The 18,582-nt window shown below is 44.9% G+C and overlaps 1 protein-coding gene across 12 annotated transcripts in view; it reads right to left on the minus strand.

Moving 5' to 3' along the window:
- LOC110487480 (BAR/IMD domain-containing adapter protein 2) overlaps positions 1-18,582 on the minus strand; it is a 132,171-nt gene that overhangs the window by 20,036 nt on the left and 93,553 nt on the right. For all 12 annotated transcript variants that reach the window (XR_016486096.1, XR_016486095.1, XR_016486098.1 and 9 more), the window contains 5 exons: positions 11,671-11,823; positions 9,619-9,894; positions 1,685-1,852; positions 846-915; positions 372-573 (listed from right to left, as the gene is read on the minus strand). Coding sequence is in view for 8 of the 12 variants with exons in the window: in XM_090197541.1 (XP_090053667.1) it covers positions 372-573; positions 846-915; positions 1,685-1,852; positions 9,619-9,894; positions 11,671-11,823 (869 nt within the window). In the remaining 4 variants the exon portion in view is untranslated. The remainder of the gene's footprint in view (positions 1-371; positions 574-845; positions 916-1,684; positions 1,853-9,618; positions 9,895-11,670; positions 11,824-18,582) is intronic.

An 18,582-nucleotide genomic window follows, 5' to 3' on the forward strand; every position in this document is an offset into this window, starting at 1 on the left:
AACTACATTAGATCTGAATCCTCTTGAGATCTGCGGTTAACTCTGACTTCCGTGGAAATCACGCATTGATGTTTAACCAAAGACTTTTAACTAAATCCTCAGTTCTGAATGTCAGTCCACCGGTTAATATGCAGCACAGGAGGTTGGTGACACCTTCATTGGGGAGGACGGGCTCGTTGTAATGGCTGGAGCGGAGTAAGTGGAATGGTATCAAACACATTGTTTCCATGGTTTCCATGTGTTTGATGCCATTCCATTGACTCCGTTCCAGACATTATTATGAGCCGTCCTCCCCTCAGCAGCCTCCATTGATATGTACTACTGAACACACAAGCTATCATTCCATGTCTCTGTGACAGACAGACACTTACATCTTGTTCTTCTCGTTCTCCCCATAGTGCCATCCGTCACGGGCCTCTGGGACCAGCAGGGTGATGACGTCTCCCTCAGAGAAGCTGAGCAGGGTGCTGTTGTCTCCGGCCGCGTGGGAGAAGATGGCCTGGACACGGGCACGACCGTTCTTCTCCAGCCCCGCTGCCATGGAGCTAGACCTGGGCAGGGTACGGGTCTCACCTGGGGCCAGGGTGGAGAAGGGGGACATCAGTGTCACGCTACACAGCACAATGTGGCTCCTGGAAGAGTTTTTACTAAGGAAGATGCTATGTTAGGTGCTAACTTGGTTACTAAGACTAGCTGATTCACAACGTCATTGTTATTCCTATCTGCTTTGAGGAGATTAACCTGTTTACGTGACGCTGGCAGTATACGGTTCTCTTACCAGACAGTAACGTAACAGAATACAGTTATCTTCCAGAGACTAGCAGTGTTAGCTTAAGTTCTCTTACCAACAGAGGTCTTGTTCTTGGCAGGCTGGGGCCTGCGGACGGGCAGGGTATTGGAGTAGTGCTCACTGACCTGCATAGAGATACATGCATTACCTGTATATTAACTACATGACATGTATATTATCTACATGACCTGTATATTATCTACATACAGTGTGTGTAGATAATAAACTGTCTACTGAGCATATATATATACACATACACGTATATATATATACACACACACATATATATATATACACACACACATATATATATATACACACACACATATATATATATACACACACACACACATATATATATACACACACACACACATATATATATACACACACACATATATATATACACACACACATATATATATACACACACACACACACATACATATATATATATATATATATATATATGTGCTCAGTAGACAGTTTATTAGGTACACTACCCCGTTCATGAAAATAGATCACTCCTACAGACAGTGAGTCACGTAGCTGTGGCTTGCTTTATAAAGCAGGCAGGCAGGCATCGAGGCATTCAGTTACTGTTCAATTGAACGTTAGAATGGGCAAAAACAAAGTGACCTAAGCGATCACCAATCACATAGAACGCTTCTCAACCAATCACATTGCTTGTTTTGACCCAGTGTAGAAACAACAGTTACAGAATCATCTGCATCCACTTGAATATTAACAGACACACATTTACATAACATTTTAGCATTAGCAGACACTAAGATGGATCCCTGGAGGATATCAATTTTAAATTCCCATCGCCAAGCAATTGTACAATATACTACCAGTATATACTATCCATGTAATTCTGTGTTCTGTGCTGACCTGTCTCTGGGTGGGGGCCTGTCCCTGGGGTAGGGAAGGGGCCTGGGGGGAGGAGGGTCTTCCTTGGAGCTGGGAGACTGACACCCCCCCCTCTGTCCAGTACTCTTCCTCTCCGTGGAGTCCTGTCGTACCGTTCACCATGGACATCCCATCTGAACTAATCAGCCTCTGGAAACATGGAATATATACATTCAGAAACATGCACTACAGCAGGGATCATCAACTAGATTTAGCTGCAGGCAATAACAAAAAAATGATTGAGCGCATGATCGGTGGGCCGGAACATGATCATTTGTAGACTGTAAATTTGACGGGCCACCAGTTGGGGAACTGTGCACTACATGACACATTAACAATAGTAGTATACTGTACATACATTCATATATGGTATGGTATCTATAGTGTGTGTGGGAGAAGCTACAGTATATCCATATACAGTCTGGTATCTATAGTGTGTGTAGGAGAAGCTACAGTATATCCATATGCAGTCTGGTATCTATAGTGTGTGTGGGAGAAGCTACAGTATATCCATATACAGTCTGGTATCTATAGTGTGTGTGGGAGAAGCTACAGTATATCCATATACAGTCTGGTATCTATAGTGTGTGTAGGAGAAGCTACAGTATATCTATATACAGTCTGGTATCTATAGTGTGTGTAGGTTGTGTAGGAGAAGCTACAGTATATCCATATACAGTCTGGTATCTATAGTGTGTGTGGGAGAAGCTACAGTATATCCATATACAGTCTGGTATCTATAGTGTGTGTAGGAGAAGCTACAGTATATCCATATACAGTCTGGTATCTATAGTGTGTGTAGGAGAAGCTACAGTATATCCATATACAGTCTGGTATCTATAGTGTGTGTGGGAGAAGCTAAAGTATATCCATATACAGTCTGGTATCTATAGTGTGTGTGGGAGAAGCTACAGTATATCCATATACAGTCTGGTATCTATAGTGTGTGTGGGAGAAGCTACAGTATATCTATATACAGTCTGGTATCTATAGTGTGTGTAGGTTGTGTAGGAGAAGCTACAGTATATCCATATACAGTCTGGTATCTATAGTGTGTGTGGGAGAAGCTACAGTATATCCATATACAGTCTGGTATCTATAGTGTGTGTAGGTTGTGTAGGAGAAGCTACAGTATATCCATATGCAGTCTGGTATCTATAGTGTGTGTAGGAGAAGCTACAGTATATCCATATACAGTCTGGTATCTATAGTGTGTGTAGGTTGTGTAGGAGAAGCTACAGTATATCAATATACAGTCTGGTATCTATAGTGTGTGTAGGTTGTGTAGGAGAAGCTACAGTATATCCATATACAGTCTGGTATCTATAGTGTGTGTGGGAGAAGCTACAGTATATCCATATACAGTCTGGTATCTATAGTGTGTGTAGGAGAAGCTACAGTATATCCATATACAGTCTGGTATCTATAGTGTGCGTAGGTTGTGTAGGATAAGCTACAGTATATCCATATACAGTCTGGTATCTATAGTGTGTGTGGGAGAAGCTACAGTATATCCATATACAGTCTGGTATCTATAGTGTGTGTAGGTTGTGTAGGAGAAGCTACAGTATATCCATATGCAGTCTGGTATCTATAGTGTGTGTAGGAGAAGCTACAGTATATCCATATACAGTCTGGTATCTATAGTGTGTGTAGGTTGTGTAGGAGAAGCTACAGTATATCAATATACAGTCTGGTATCTATAGTGTGTGTAGGTTGTGTGGGAGAAGCTACAGTATATCCATATACGGTCTGGTATCTATAGTGAGTGTGGGAGAAGCTACAGTATATCAATATACAGTCTGGTATCTATAGTGTGTGTAGGAGAAGCTACAGTATATCCATATACAGTCTGGTATCTATAGTGTGTGTGGGAGAAGCTACAGTATATCCATATACAGTCTGGTATCTATAGTGTGTGTGGGAGAAGCTACAGTATATCCATATACAGTCTGGTATCTATAGTGTGTGTGGGAGAAGCTACAGTATATCCATATACAGTCTGGTATCTATAGTGTGTGTGGGAGAAGCTACAGTATATCCATATACAGTCTGGTATCTATAGTGTGTGTTGGAGAAGCTACAGTATATCCATATACAGTCTGGTATCTATAGTGTGTGTAGGTTGTGTAGGAGAAGCTACAGTATATCCATATACAGTCTGGTATCTATAGTGTGTGTAGGTTGTGTAGGAGAAGCTACAGTATATCCATATACAGTCTGGTATCTATAGTGTGTGTAGGTTGTGTAGGAGAAGCTACAGTATATCCATATACGGTCTGGTATCTATAGTGTGTGTTGGAGAAGCTACAGTATATCAATATACAGTCTGGTATCTATAGTGTGTGTAGGTTGTGTGGGAGAAGCTACAGTATATCCATTTACAGTCTGGTATCTATAGTGTGTGTGGGAGAAGCTACAGTATATCAATATACAGTCTGGTATCTATAGTGTGTGTGGGAGAAGCTACAGTATATCCATATACAGTCTGGTATCTATAGTGTGTGTGGGAGAAGCTACAGTATATCAATATACAGTCTGGTATCTATAGTGTGTGTGGGAGAAGCTACAGTATATCCATATACAGTCTGGTATCTATAGTGTGTGTGGGAGAAGCTACAGTATATCAATATACAGTCTGGTATCTATAGTGTGTGTGGGAGAAGCTACAGTATATCCATATACAGTCTGGTATCTATAGTGTGTGTAGGTTGTGTAGGAGAAGCTACAGTATATCTATATACAGTCTGGTATCTATAGTGTGTGTGGGAGAAGCTACAGTATATCCATATACAGTCTGGTATCTATAGTGTGTGTAGGTTGTGTAGGAGAAGCTACAGTATATCCATATACAGTCTGGTATCTATAGTGTGTGTAGGTTGTGTAGGAGAAGCTACAGTATATCTATATACAGTCTGGTATCTATAGTGTGTGTGGGAGAAGCTACAGTATATCCATATACAGTCTGGTATCTATAGTGTGTGTGGGAGAAGCTACAGTATATCCATATACAGTCTGGTATCTATAGTGTGTGTGGGAGAAGCTACAGTATATCCATATACAGTCTGGTATCTATAGTGTGTGTAGGTTGTGTAGGAGAAGCTACAGTATATCTATATACAGTCTGGTATCTATAGTGTGTGTGGGAGAAGCTACAGTATATCCATATACAGTCTTGCGTTCAATGTTTCGTCTAGAACAGGGACAGGCTACTTTGATGGGGGTGGGGCCAAATCAAATCTGATGGGGGTGGGGCCAAATCAAATATGATGGGGGTGGGGCCAAATCAAATATGATGGGGGTGGGGCCAAATCAAATATGATGGAGTGGGGCCAAATCAAATCTGATGGGGGTGGGGCCAAATCAAATCTGATGGGGGTGGGGCCAAATCAAATCTGATGGGGGTGGGGCCAAATCAAATCTGATGGGGGTGGGGCCAAATCAAATCTGATGGGGGTGGGGCCAAATCAAATCTGATGGGGGTGGGGCCAAATCAAATATGATGGGGGTGGGGCCAAATCAAATCTGATGGGGGTGGGGCCAAATCAAATCTGATGGGGGTGGGGCCAAATCAAATATGATGGGGGTGGGGCCAAATCAAATCTGATGGGGGTGGGGCCAAATCAAATATGATGGGGGTGGGGCCAAATCAAATATGATGGGGGTGGGGCCAAATCAAATATGATGGGGGTACCCGCATCCGTACCTGCACCCACACCCGCACTAACACACCCGCACCCACCTCCGCACCCACACATGCAGCAACTTTGTGAGCAAAACATTTTAGCGGCCCCCTCTTGACAGCAGAGAGAACTTTTAGAGGTAATTTCCTGCCATTCTTCATCTTCTGCCATGGAGCACAGAGACGATTTAACCAGTTTGTTGACTGACTTCCTGTTGGTTTATTCAGAAAGTGAAATGATGGATAAAAGCTTTTGGCAAAGATCCAGTTAGAGAATGAATATTCAGACAGAGGTGTTGTTCATAGGTCATATGTAAAGCCTCCACTTCTCATCTTACAACACGAGTTTAATACCTAATTAATAAGCTGCATCATTAAAAGTGTAATATGTAAATGAGTAGTTTAGTTTCCCCACCGAGGGCCAGAAGTCTCTGGCTACAGGCTGATTTAGTCTGTTTACTCAGGAAGCAGAGACAATTTATTCACACACACACACACACTCGCCTGAAATCCAAGCTTAAATTAAGAGTATCAATTCATTTGTTGTAATTAGGTGTGTATTCTCTACATTTCTTATATACTCATATTATTATTAACCCTTAAACGACTTAAACTATTCAAACTAAATCAACTTCCAGACTGCCCCAACTCGGGTTGCTTGAAGAAATATTTTGGGTAGCATTGATACTTTTTAAAACTAGAACAATATTTAAATGAGCTCCTAATGCATTTCAAATGGGGAGGAAACGGGCCATAGTCTTGAATGGTAAAATATGTCATTTCTATTCATCTCCTCTTTCCCCGTTTAAACTGTCAACTCCAAACTGACCCCAATTAGATTCATCTCCTCTTTCCCCGTTTAAACTGTCAACTCCAAACTGACCCCAATTAGATTCATCTCCTCTTTCCCCGTTTAAACTGTCAACTCCAAACTGACCCCAATTAGATTCATCTCCTCTTTCCCCGTTTAAACTGTCAACTCCAAACTGACCCCAATTAGATTCATCTCCTCTTTCCCCGTTTAAACTGTCAACTCCAAACTGACCCCAATTAGATTCATCTCCTCTTTCCCCGTTTAAACTGTCAACTCCAAACTGACCCCAATTAGATTCATCTCCTCTTTCCCCGTTTAAACTGTCAACTCCAAACTGACCCCAATTAGATTCATCTCCTCTTTCCCCGTTTAAACTGTCAACTCCAAACTGACCCCAATTAGATTAATCTCCTCTTTCCCCGTTTAAACTGTCAACTCCAAACTGACCCCAATTAGATTCATCTCCTCTTTCCCCGTTTAAACTGTCAACTCCAAACTGACCCCAATTAGATTCATCTCCTCTTTCCCCGTTTAAACTGTCAACTCCAAACTGACCCCAATTAGATTCATCTCCTCTTTCCCCGTTTAAACTGTCAACTCCAAACTGACCCCAATTAGATTCATCTCCTCTTTCCCCGTTTAAACTGTCAACTCCAAACTGACCCCAATTAGATTCATCTCCTCTTTCCCCGTTTAAACTGTCAACTCCAAACTGACCCCAATTAGATTCATCTCCTCTTTCCCCGTTTAAACTGTCAACTCCAAACTGACCCCAATTAGATTCATCTCCTCTTTCCCCGTTTAAACTGTCAACTCCAAACTGACCCCAATTAGATTCATCTCCTCTTTCCCCGTTTAAACTGTCAACTCCAAACTGACCCCAATTAGATTCATCTCCTCTTTCCCCGTTTAAACTGTCAACTCCAAACTGACCCCAATTAGATTCATCTCCTCTTTCCCCGTTTAAACTGTCAACTCCAAACTGACCCCAATTAGATTCATCTCCTCTTTCCCCGTTTAAACTGTCAACTCCAAACTGACCCCAATTAGATTCATCTCCTCTTTCCCCGTTTAAACTGTCAACTCCAAACTGACCCCAATTAGATTAATCTCCTCTTTCCCCGTTTAAACTGTCAACTCCAAACTGACCCCAATTAGATTCATCTCCTCTTTCCCCGTTTAAACTGTCAACTCCAAACTGACCCCAATTAGATTCATCTCCTCTTTCCCCGTTTAAACTGTCAACTCCAAACTGACCCCAATTAGATTCATCTCCTCTTTCCCCGTTTAAACTGTCAACTCCAAACTGACCCCAATTAGATTCATCTCCTCTTTCCCCGTTTAAACTGTCAACTCCAAACTGACCCCAATTAGATTCATCTCCTCTTTCCCCGTTTAAACTGTCAACTCCAAACTGACCCCAATTAGATTCATCTCCTCTTTCCCCGTTTAAACTGTCAACTCCAAACTGACCCCAATTAGATTCATCTCCTCTTTCCCCGTTTAAACTGTCAACTCCAAACTGACCCCAATTAGATTCATCTCCTCTTTCCCCGTTTAAACTGTCAACTCCAAACTGACCCCAATTAGATTCATTGCATTCAGTTTATACTTCATGAAACCATTTTTAAAATGTCAATAAAAGCTCCATAGGCTTGAATGGGAGGTATTTGGATTTGACTCTGCTCTTAAACCGTTTAAGAGATCAATGTCAAACTAATGTTTGTTCAGAGATGTTCAGACTGACCCAACTTAGTTTGCACGCATTCAGATTTAATACGGTTTATATATTTTTCAAATATAAGCATTTAAAACGTGCCTACATTTACATGGGTTTGAATGAGAACCACAGTAATACAGTGGTAGGTATTTAAAATGATCCTGCTCCTTGGCCAAATAAGCTATAGGCACCAAAACCAACTTTCACATGTTCAGGCTATCAGTCAATCAATTGATCCTTCACAAGCTAGCGTGCACACCACATTTTCTTCAGGATATGTACTTCTAGAGTTATGTTAGAGTCTGTTCTGTCGTCTTCAAAGATATTGTATGCTTCCATGTGCTTCATATATTTGACACCTTTAACTGCTCTGACTCCTTTACCGCTTACCGCTCTGACACCTTTACCGCTCTGACACCTTTTACCGCTCTGACACCTTTACCGCTCTGACACCTTTACCGCTCTGACACCTTTACCGCTCTGACACCTTTAACTGCTCTGACTCCTTTACCGCTTACCGCTCTGACACCTTTACCGCTCTGACACCTTTCCCGCTCTGACACCTTTCCCGCTCTGACACCTTTCCCGCTCTGACACCTTTACCGCTCTGACACCTTTACCGCTCTGACACCTTTACCGCTCTGACACCTTTACCGCTCTGACACCTTTACCGCTCTGATTGCATTAAACCTCTTATTTTGTATATAACTGTCTTAATGTTGCTGGACCCCAGGAAGAGTAGCTGCTGTCTTGGTAGGAACTAATAGGGATCCATAATAAACCCCAGGAAGAGTAGCAGCTGCCTTGGTAGGAACTAATGGGGATCCACTATAAACCCCAGGAAGAGTAGCTGCTGTCTTGGCAGGAACTAATGGGGACCCATAATAAACCCCAGGAAGAGTAGCTGCTTCCTTGTCAGGAACTAATGGGGACCCATAATAAACCCCAGGAAGAGTAGCTGCTTCCTTGTCAGGAACTAATAGGGATCCATAATAAACCCCAGGAAGAGTAGCTGCTGCCTTGGCAGGAACTAAAGGGGATCCATAATAAACCCCAGGAAGAGTAGCTGCTGCCTTGGCAGGAACTAATGGGGATCCATAATAAACCCCAGGAAGAGTAGCTGCTGTCTTGGCAGGAACTAATGGGGATCCATAATAAAGCCCAGGAAGAGTAGCTGCTGTCTTGGTAGGAACTAATGGGGATCCATAATAAACCCCAGGAAGAGTAGCTGCTGTCTTGGTAGGAACTAATAAAAAACAATACAATTCACAGCTGAATATTAATATTCCCAACACCTACAGAGTGAGAGAAACCTTCCCCAGACATCAACATTACCAGCCCGCTCACCCAGACACACCACTCACCGCCTGGTGCCCCAGCCCCACCACTCACCGCCTGGTGCCCCAGCCCCACCACTCACCGCCTGGTGCCCCAGCCCCACCACTCACCGCCTGGTGCCCCAGCCCCACCACTCACCGCCTGGTGCCCCAGCCCCACCACTCACCGCCTGGTGCCCCAGCCCCACCACTCACCGCCTGGTGCCCCAGCCCCACCACTCACCGCCTGGTGCCCCAGCCCCACCACTCACCGCCTGGTGCCCCAGCCCCACCACTCACCGCCTGGTGCCCCAGCCCCACCACTCACCGCCTGGTGCCCCAGCCCCACCACTCACCGCCTGGTGCCCCAGCCCCACCACTCACCGCCTGGTGTCCCAGCCCACCACCCATGAAGACAGCCAGTTCTGGGGGGACAGGGAGTGGCTGAGCCCCGGGGATGGGGTCAGAGATGACCAGGTTGGACAGGTTAGACTTGGAGGTGTTCAGGGGGCTGGAGCCCCCCATGGTCAGGGAAGCGGTGCCCGTGCTGGACCCGGAGCCCATCTGCTGGGCTAGGAGCATGGCCCGCTCTGGTAGCTTGTTGGGGTCTGAACAAGCCTGCTGCCATACTGGGATCTTCTGGGTCAGCAGGTCTTTACCCTGGACAGATAGAGATCAATCAATAAGTCAACACACACCAGATGAGTCTATAGACAACAGTCATTGATTAGTGTAACACGTGGAAGCTGTAACACATGACTACAATTTAGAGATCTACTTCTCTAGAGATGGAAGCTATGACACATGACTATGATTTAGAGATCTACTTCTCTAGAGATGGAAGCTATGACACATGACTATGATTTAGAGATCTACTTCTCTAGAGATGGAAGCTATAACACACGACTAAGATTTAGAGATCCACTTCTCTAGAGATGGAAGCTATAACACATGACTAAGATTTAAAGATCCACTTCTTTAGATCATTGTCATCTTGACTACAACGTCTGCCACACCAAGCTCTTCTGATCTAACACACATCATCACCTTGAAGATCTCCAGTCATCTTTCATGGTAACTTTCACTCTCCCTCCAACATTCCTGTTCTGTTCCTCTCTTATATTCCCTCTCTCTCTGGGTTCCAAATGGCTTTCTATTCCCACCCTACTTTGTATGGGCTCTGGGCAAAACTAGTGCACTATGTAGGGAATAGGGTGCCATTTAAGAGACAGCCTCTATTAAGCCCCATTCATCCCAGAGAGCAGAGCAGCTTCCCTGTGTGTCCCTGTGTGTCCCTGTGTGTCCCTGTGTGTGTGTGTGTCTGTGTCCCTGTCCCTGTGTGTGTGTGTCCCTGTGTGTGTGTGTGTGTGTGTGTCCCTGTGTGTCCGTGTGTGTGTGTCCCTGTGTGTCCGTGTGTGTGTGTGTGTCCCTGTGTGTGTGTGTGTGTGTGTGTGTGTGTGTGTGTGTGTGTGTGTGTGTGTGTGTGTGTGTGTGTAGAACCAACCAGGCTGCACCAATGAGTCCCAGGTGACTCAGACCACAACCTAGATGCTACGCTGCGCCAGCTGTACTCTCACTCTCTCGCCAGTCTCTCTTACTCTCTCCAGTCTCTCTCTCTCTGTGCATCTCTCTCTTTCCCCTCTCTCCGAGAGGACTCTTCAGCACAGCCTTTGAGCTCTTCCCACACACACACACCCCCATGCTGATTAAACCACTGGACTCCATGTTCTAGAAATGGTCAGCAGCAGTGTGTGTGTTTGTACGTACTTGTCGCCCCGTCCGCCACACACACACACACACACCCTCCCTCCTTAGTGATCCCAGAAAACAGCTGCACTAACACCCACCCATCCACCCACACCTGTACAACCTCTTTACATATCCTCCTCTCCATAACGTTTCTCAGGAAATACGGTATTATTCATATGCAGCAATGAAATAGACTATGAATATTATATCAACTGGATCTATCATGAAGCCAGAACATCTCCTAACAGCCTGTCATATATTATGTCCCAAATGGTAACCTTTCAAAGAGGGCCCTGGTCTAATGTAGTGCACTACATAGGGAATAGGGTGCCATTTGGGATGATACCTTAATCGGTTTTGTCAAATAGAGTTGTGATGAGATGACCCCAGGCCAAGGTCACAGACCTTGTGGTCACATATATACACACACACACAATATATATATATATATATATATATATATATATATATATATATTTATATTGTATACATATACATTATATTACAGAGAAGTATAGGCTTATCATTCAGTTACATGACCATTATAAACATCAGAAAATATTACTGATTACGCCATTGAGACAGACAGATACCAAACCCATGCATTTTACATTGCCACATGGACAACAACCCCCCCCCCCCACACACACACAACCACCCCACAGAGCCAGTTGTGTTAACCCTTACCTTGCCGTGGTAGGCGCTGCTGTTCTTGGCCACAGCACACTGTCTGTCCACCAGGAAACAGTACCTCCTGCGCTCCTCAGACAGAGCAGTCTTGTAGCCCTCTGCTATGAAGGTGTCCAGTTCACTCTGCTTACTACTGATGGTCTCCACAAACTACAGGACAAAACAGAGGAGACAAGAGGTGAGACAGTGGCCCTCCAAAACACACCTTTAGATGTTAGGACAAAACACTAAGTCCATGTAAACTGTGTTGTAAACAGCCATTGTGCCCCTGTGTGTGTTGATAATGAACTCCGTAATAACAGTGTCAGGTCTGTCGGTGTGTTGATAATGAACTCAGTAATAACAGTGTCAGGTCTGTCGGTGTGTTGATAATGAACTCAGTAATAACAGTGTCAGGCCTGTCTGTGTGTTGATAATGAACTCCGTAATAACAGTGGCAGGTCTGTCGGTGTGTTGATAATGAACTCCGTAATAACAGTGTCAGGTCTGTCTGTGTGTTGATAATGAACTCCGTAATAACAGTCTGGCAGGTCTGTCTGTGTGTTGATAATGAACTCCGTAATCACAGTGTCAGGTCTGTCGGTGTGTTGATAATGAACTCCGTAATAACAGTGTCAGGTCTGTCTGTGTGTTGATAATGAACTCAGTAATAACAGTGGCAGGTCTGTCTGTGTGTTGATAATGAACTTCATAATAACAGTGGCATTCCCATGTGAGAACACTCATTCTGGGAAAGAGAGTTTATTCATCTCCGACACACTGGAGATCAGATATATGACTCTGTTCCAACACACACACACACAGACACAGACAAGAGTGCAGCTCCCAGCCAGTCAGCCATTGTTATTGACTTGTATCATATCTCTACAGTGTGAGTGACAGACAGTATCTAATGAGACCGCTCTCTCACTCTCGATCCACACACAATACAGAAATCTCACAACAATCATATTCAATCATAATACCCTATTCTCCCGTAGCTTCATCAGTCGAGGCTGATTAGAACGAGGCTGATTAGAACCGAAAGGAACGAGGCTGATTAGAACCGAAAGGAACGAGGCTGATTAGAACGAGGCTGATTAGAACTTAAAGGAACAAGGCTGATTCGAGCTGAAAGGAACGAGGCTGATTAGAACCGAAAGGAACGAGACTGATTAGAGCGAGGCTGATTAGAACTGAAAGGAACGAGGCTGATTAGAACCGAAAGGAACGAGGCTGATTAGAACTGAAAGGAACGAGGCTGATTAGAACCGAAAGGAACGAGGCTGATTAGAACTGAAAGGAACAAGGCTGATTAGAGCGAGGCTGATTAGAACTGAAAGGAACGAGGCTGATTAGATTTGAAAGGAACGAGGCTGATTAGAACTGAAAGGAACGAGGCTGATTAGATTTGAAATGTGCCACTATACACTGAGCTCTGGGGTGTATTCATTAGACGAAGACCAGAGCGAAAATTTGAAAAAAATGTTTTGTAATGGAAAATGTTTACTCCAAATGGAAAACCTTTGCAACAAAAAGGAGAGTTCAGTTTTCTTCCATTAGGTTGTTTGGTTGTGTTTGAGACAGAGCAGTTACACATCTTCACCAGCGCTGGGCGCTGTTTCCCCACTGACTAACAGTGGACACCTGTACATTGTAATTTCAACTGCGTTGGAATCAACAAAACCAGACAGATGAAACTGAACAACATCAAAACTCCTTTAGTTGGATGAAATAGCTTGTGCATTAGGATAAACACACCAACTATCCTTTACAACAACTCAGAGCAGACACAACCTGAGATGGATCATGACTAGAGATTCCTGTCTCTGTGTGTGTGTGTGTGTGTGTGTGTCTGTGTGTCTGTGTGTCTGTGTGTCTGTGTGTCCGTGTCCCCTAGCCAGAGTAGAGCAATAAAGCGAGTCAGTAGTCGTGATGGGAACCATTTCAATGAACCATTACAGCACAGAATGGAATACAGAAGTCTGACAAGATGAAGATGGTTTTATTCTCTTCTTTATTAGTTATTTCTGTTTCGTGAAAAAGTTAGACTGCTGTGGAATGAGTCACGCTACATACTGCAGAGCGAGAGAGCGAGGGAGAGAAAAGACAGTATCTGGACCAGCACGTTTGAAAAGACTGACATTTCAGCCTGTTTTGGTGGGATGGAGCTTTGGCCTGCCTGGCTCAGGTGGTGGCTGAGGTCAGGCTCAGGTGGTGGCTGAGGTCCATGATGATCTTCTCTGCCTTCCTGTGACATTTCTTCAGGCTCCTGAGGTTGAAGAGGTGCTATTGCGCCTTCGTCACCACACTGTCTGTGTGAGTGGACCATTTCAGATTGTCAGTGATGTGCAAGCAGAGGAACTTGAAGCTTTTCACCCTCTCCAGAGCAGCCCCATCGATGTGGATGGGGGTGTGTCATCGCTGCAAGTCAACGATCAGCTCCTTTGTTTTGTTGACATTAAGGGAGAGGCTGTTTTCCCGGCACCACTCCACCAGGGCTCTCACCTCCTCCTTGTAGGCTGTCACTGTTAGTAAATCAGGCCTACAACTGTTGAATCATCGGCAAACTTAATGATTGAGTAGGAGATCAATAGTCAAGTCCATTATTCCAGACCAAGGAAGCTCCACTAATACTTACAGCCGGTTCATTTCTGAACTGTGTGTAGGTGATGGGCCCATGTATACACAAGTGCTGGGCATCAAAGACTAATAAAATAATGAACAGTACATGATGCTGTTCCTGTGCTTTATTCCTGCACACACAACCATCCTATCCATCTATCTCTCTCTCCATCCATCCATCCATTTCCGTTCAAAAGTTTGGGGTCACTTAGAAATGTCCTTGTTTTTTAAAGAAAAGCACAAAGAACTTTCCTCTGAAACTCGTCAGTCTATTCTTGTTCTGAGAAATGAAGGCTATTCCATGCGAGAAATTTGCCAAGAAACTGAAGATCTCGTACAACGCTGTGCACTGCTCCCTTCACAGAACACTTTGACAAACAGGTGCCACACAAGTCCTCAACTGGCAGCTTCATTACATAGTACCCGCAAAACACCAGTGTCAACGTCAACAATGAAGAGGCGACTCCGCGATGCTGGCCTTCCACGCAGAGTTGCAAAGAAATAGCCATCTCTCAGACTGGCCAAGAAAAATAAAAACATTAAGATGGGCAAAAGAACACAGACACTGGACAGAGGAACTCTGCCGAGAAGGCCAGCATCCCAGAGTCGCCTCTTCACTGTACACACACACACACACACACACACACACACACACACACACACACACACGTCAGAATGATAATTATCTCTATTTATTTCAGCTTTTATTTATTTCATCACATTCCCAGTGGGTCAGACGTTTACATACACTCAATTAGTATTTGGTAGCATTGCCTTTAAATTGTTTAACTTGGGTCAAACGTTTTGGGTAGCCTTCGACAAGCTTCCCACAATAAGTTGGGTGAATTTTGGCCCATTCCTCCTGACAGAGCTGGTGTAACTGAGTCAGGATCTAGGCCTCTTTGCTTACACACGCTTTTTCAATTCTGCCCACACATTTTCTATAGGATTGAGGTCAGGGCTTTGTGATGGCCTTGACTTTGTTGTCCTTAAGCCATTTTGCCACAACTTTGGAAGTATGCTTGGGGTCATTGACCATTTGGAAGACTCAGTTGCGACCAAGCTTTAACTGATGTCTTGAGATGTTCCTTCAATATATCCACATCATTTTCCATCCTCATGATGCCATGTATTTTGTGAAGTGCATCAGTCCATCCTGCAGCAAATCACCCCCACAACATGAGGCTGCCAACCCTCACGGTTGGGATGGTGTTCTTCGGCTTGCAAGCAACCCCCTTTTTCTTCCAAACATAATGATGGTCATTATGGCCAAAGCGTTCTATTTTTGTTTCATCAGACCAGAGGAATTTCTCCAAAAAGTACGATCTTTGTCCCCGTGTGCAGTTGCAAACCGTAGTCTGGCAGTTTTGGAGCAGTGGCTTCTTCCTTGCTGAGTGGCCTTTCAGGTTATGTCAATATAGGACGCATTTTTACTGTGGATAGATACTTTTGTGCCTGTTTCCTCCAGCATCTTCACAAGGTCCTTTGCTGTTGTTCTGGGATTGATTTGCACTTTTCGCACCAAAGTATGTTCATCTCTAGGATACAGAACACGTCTCCTTCCTGAGCGGTATGACGGCTGCGTGGTGCCATGGTGTTTATACTTGCGTACTATTGTTTATACAGATGAGCGTGGTACCTTCAGGCATTTGGAAATTGCTCCCAAGGATGAATCAGACTTGTGGAGGTCTACAATATTTTTCTGAGGTCTTGGCTGATTTCTTTAGATTTTCCCATGATGTCAAGCAAAGAGGCACTGAGTTTGAAGGTAGGGCTTGAAATACATCCACAGGTACACCTCCAATTGACTCAAATGATGTCAATTAGCCTATCAGAAGCTTTTAAAGCCATGATATTATTTTCTGGAATTTTCCAAGCTGTTTAAAGGCACAGTCAACTTAGTGTATGTAAACTTCTGACCCACTGGAATTGTGATACAGTGAATTATAAGTTAAATAATCTGTCTGTAAACTATTGTTGGAACATTTTCTTGTGTCATGCACAAAGTAGATCCTAACCGACTTGCAAAAACAATAGTTTGTCAACAAGAAATTTGTGGACTGGTTGAAAAACAAGTTTTAATGACTCCAACCTAAGTGTATGAAAACTTCTGACTTCAACTGTATATACAATCGGTTAGGACAGCGTCGGGGGTGTGCGCATGTGTGGCGTCGAGGTGTGTGTGGTGTGTGTGGTGTTGGGATGTGTGTGTGGTGTTGGGGTATGTATGTGTGTGTGTGTGGTGTTGGGGTGTGTGTGTGTGTGTGTGTGGTGTTGGGGTGTGTGTGTGTGTGTGGTGTTGGGGTGTGTGTGTGTGTGTGTGGGTGTGTGTGTGTGTGTGTGTGGTGTTGGGGTGTGTGTGTGTGGTGTTGGGGTGTGTGTGTGTGTGTGGTGTTGGTGTGTGTGTGTGTGTGGTGTTGGGGTGAGTGTGTGTGTGGTGTTGGGGTGAGTGTGTGTGTGTGGTGTTGGGGTGAGTGTGTGTGTGTGGTGTTGGGGTGAGTGTGTGTGTGTGGTGTTGGGGTGAGTGTGTGTGTGGTGTTGGGGTGTGTGTGTGTGGTGTTGGGGTGTGTGGTGTTGGGGTGTGTGTGTGTGTGGTGTTGGGGGGTGTGTGTGTGTAGTGTTGGGGGGTGTGTGTGTGTAGTGTTGGGGGGTGTGTGTGTGTAGTGTTGGTGTGTGTGTGTAGTGTTGGGGGGTGTGTGTAGTGTTGGGGGGTGTGTGTGTGGTGTTGGGGTGTGTGTGTGTGTAGTGTTGGGGTGTATGTGTGTGGTGTTGGGGTGTGTGTGTGTGTGTGGTGTTGGGGTGTGTGTGTGTGTGTGTGTGTGTGTGTGTGTGGTGTTGGGGTGTGTGTGTGTGTGTGTGTGTGTGTGTGTGTGTGTGTGTGTGGTGTTGGGATGTGTGTGTGTGTAGTGTTGGGGTGTGTGTGTGTAGTGTTGGGGTGTGTGTGTGTAGTGTTGGGGTGTGTGTGTGTGGTGTTGGGGGGTGTGTGTGTAGTGTTGGGGTGTGTGTGTGTGTAGTGTTGGGGTGTGTGTGTGTGGTGTTGGGGTGTGTGTGTGTGGTGTTGGGGTGTGTGTGTGTGTAGTGTTGGGGTGTGTGTGTTTGTGTGTGTGGTGTTGGGGGTGTGTGTGTTTGTGTGTGTGGTGTTGGGGTGTGTGTGTGTGTGGTGTTGGGGTGTGTGTGTGTGTGGTGTTGGGGAGTGTAATATTCATCTAAAGGTCCTTCCTGCTGCACCTAGCCTTGGTCCACTCTAGTCAACAACATAACGAGATCATTAGCAACATTAACATCACAGGGCTACTAAGCAGCGCGCGTGTGTGTGTGTGTGTGTGTATGTGTGTGTGTTGCTACAAAAGGCAAAGAAAAAGCACTGAGCACAGGGATGTAGGAGGGGGAGGGAGGAGGGAAAGAGATGGTGAAAAAGACAGAGAGCGAACAACAAACACAGAGAACCTAACCATTCCTGTCCTCCACCAGACTGCACTCACACATCATTTACTTCCCTGACACAGCAGAAGAGAAGAAAACATTCTGTCACACCCACCGCCATCTTAAACACATGTTTAGTGTGTATTATATTATGAGGAAAAACAACATCAGCGTTCAACATTCACAACCCTGTTAGAAGGTATGTGTTAGAATGATTCATTCCAATCAATCAGCTTTTAATCAGTTTTTCTGATAGCATTACTATGTTAGATAAAGTCCCCCCAGGCTGGTGAGTTACCACTGTAGCTGGCTGTTGTTCCCAGGCTGGGGAGGTACTACTGTAGCTGGCTGTTGTTCCCAGGCTGGGGAGGTACTACTGTAGCTGGCTGTTGTTCCCAGGCTGGTGAGTTACCACTGTAGCTGGCTGTTGTTCCCAGGCTGGGGAGGTACTACTGTAGCTGGCTGTTGTTCCCAGGCTGGGGAGGTACTACTGTAGCTGGCTGTTGTTCCCAGGCTGGGGAGGTACTACTGTAGCTGGCTGTTGTTCCCAGGCTGGGGAGGTACTACTGTAGCTGGCTGTTGTTCCCAGACTGGGGAGGTACTACTGTAGCTGGCTGTTATTCCCAGGCTGGTGAGGTACTACTGTAGTTGGCTGCTGTTCCCATGCTGGTGAGGTACTACTGTAGTTGGCTGCTGTTCCCAGGCTGGTGAGGTACTACTGTAGCTGGCTGCTGTTTCAATGTTGGCGGTATAAGAGTCTGTGTCGGACTGTAGGCTGCGGTTCTGTAGTCCCTGTGGGGCGTGTGTGTGAGGGGGACTGTAAGCTGTAGTTGCTTAGTCCCAGTGGGGCTCCAGCACAAATGAGTTGACTCCCCCCTCCTT

This window comes from Oncorhynchus mykiss, chromosome 13, assembly GCF_057628025.1.
Source record: "Oncorhynchus mykiss isolate SJ-2025 chromosome 13, ASM5762802v1, whole genome shotgun sequence".
In the NCBI taxonomy this organism is placed as follows: domain Eukaryota; kingdom Metazoa; phylum Chordata; class Actinopteri; order Salmoniformes; family Salmonidae; genus Oncorhynchus; species Oncorhynchus mykiss.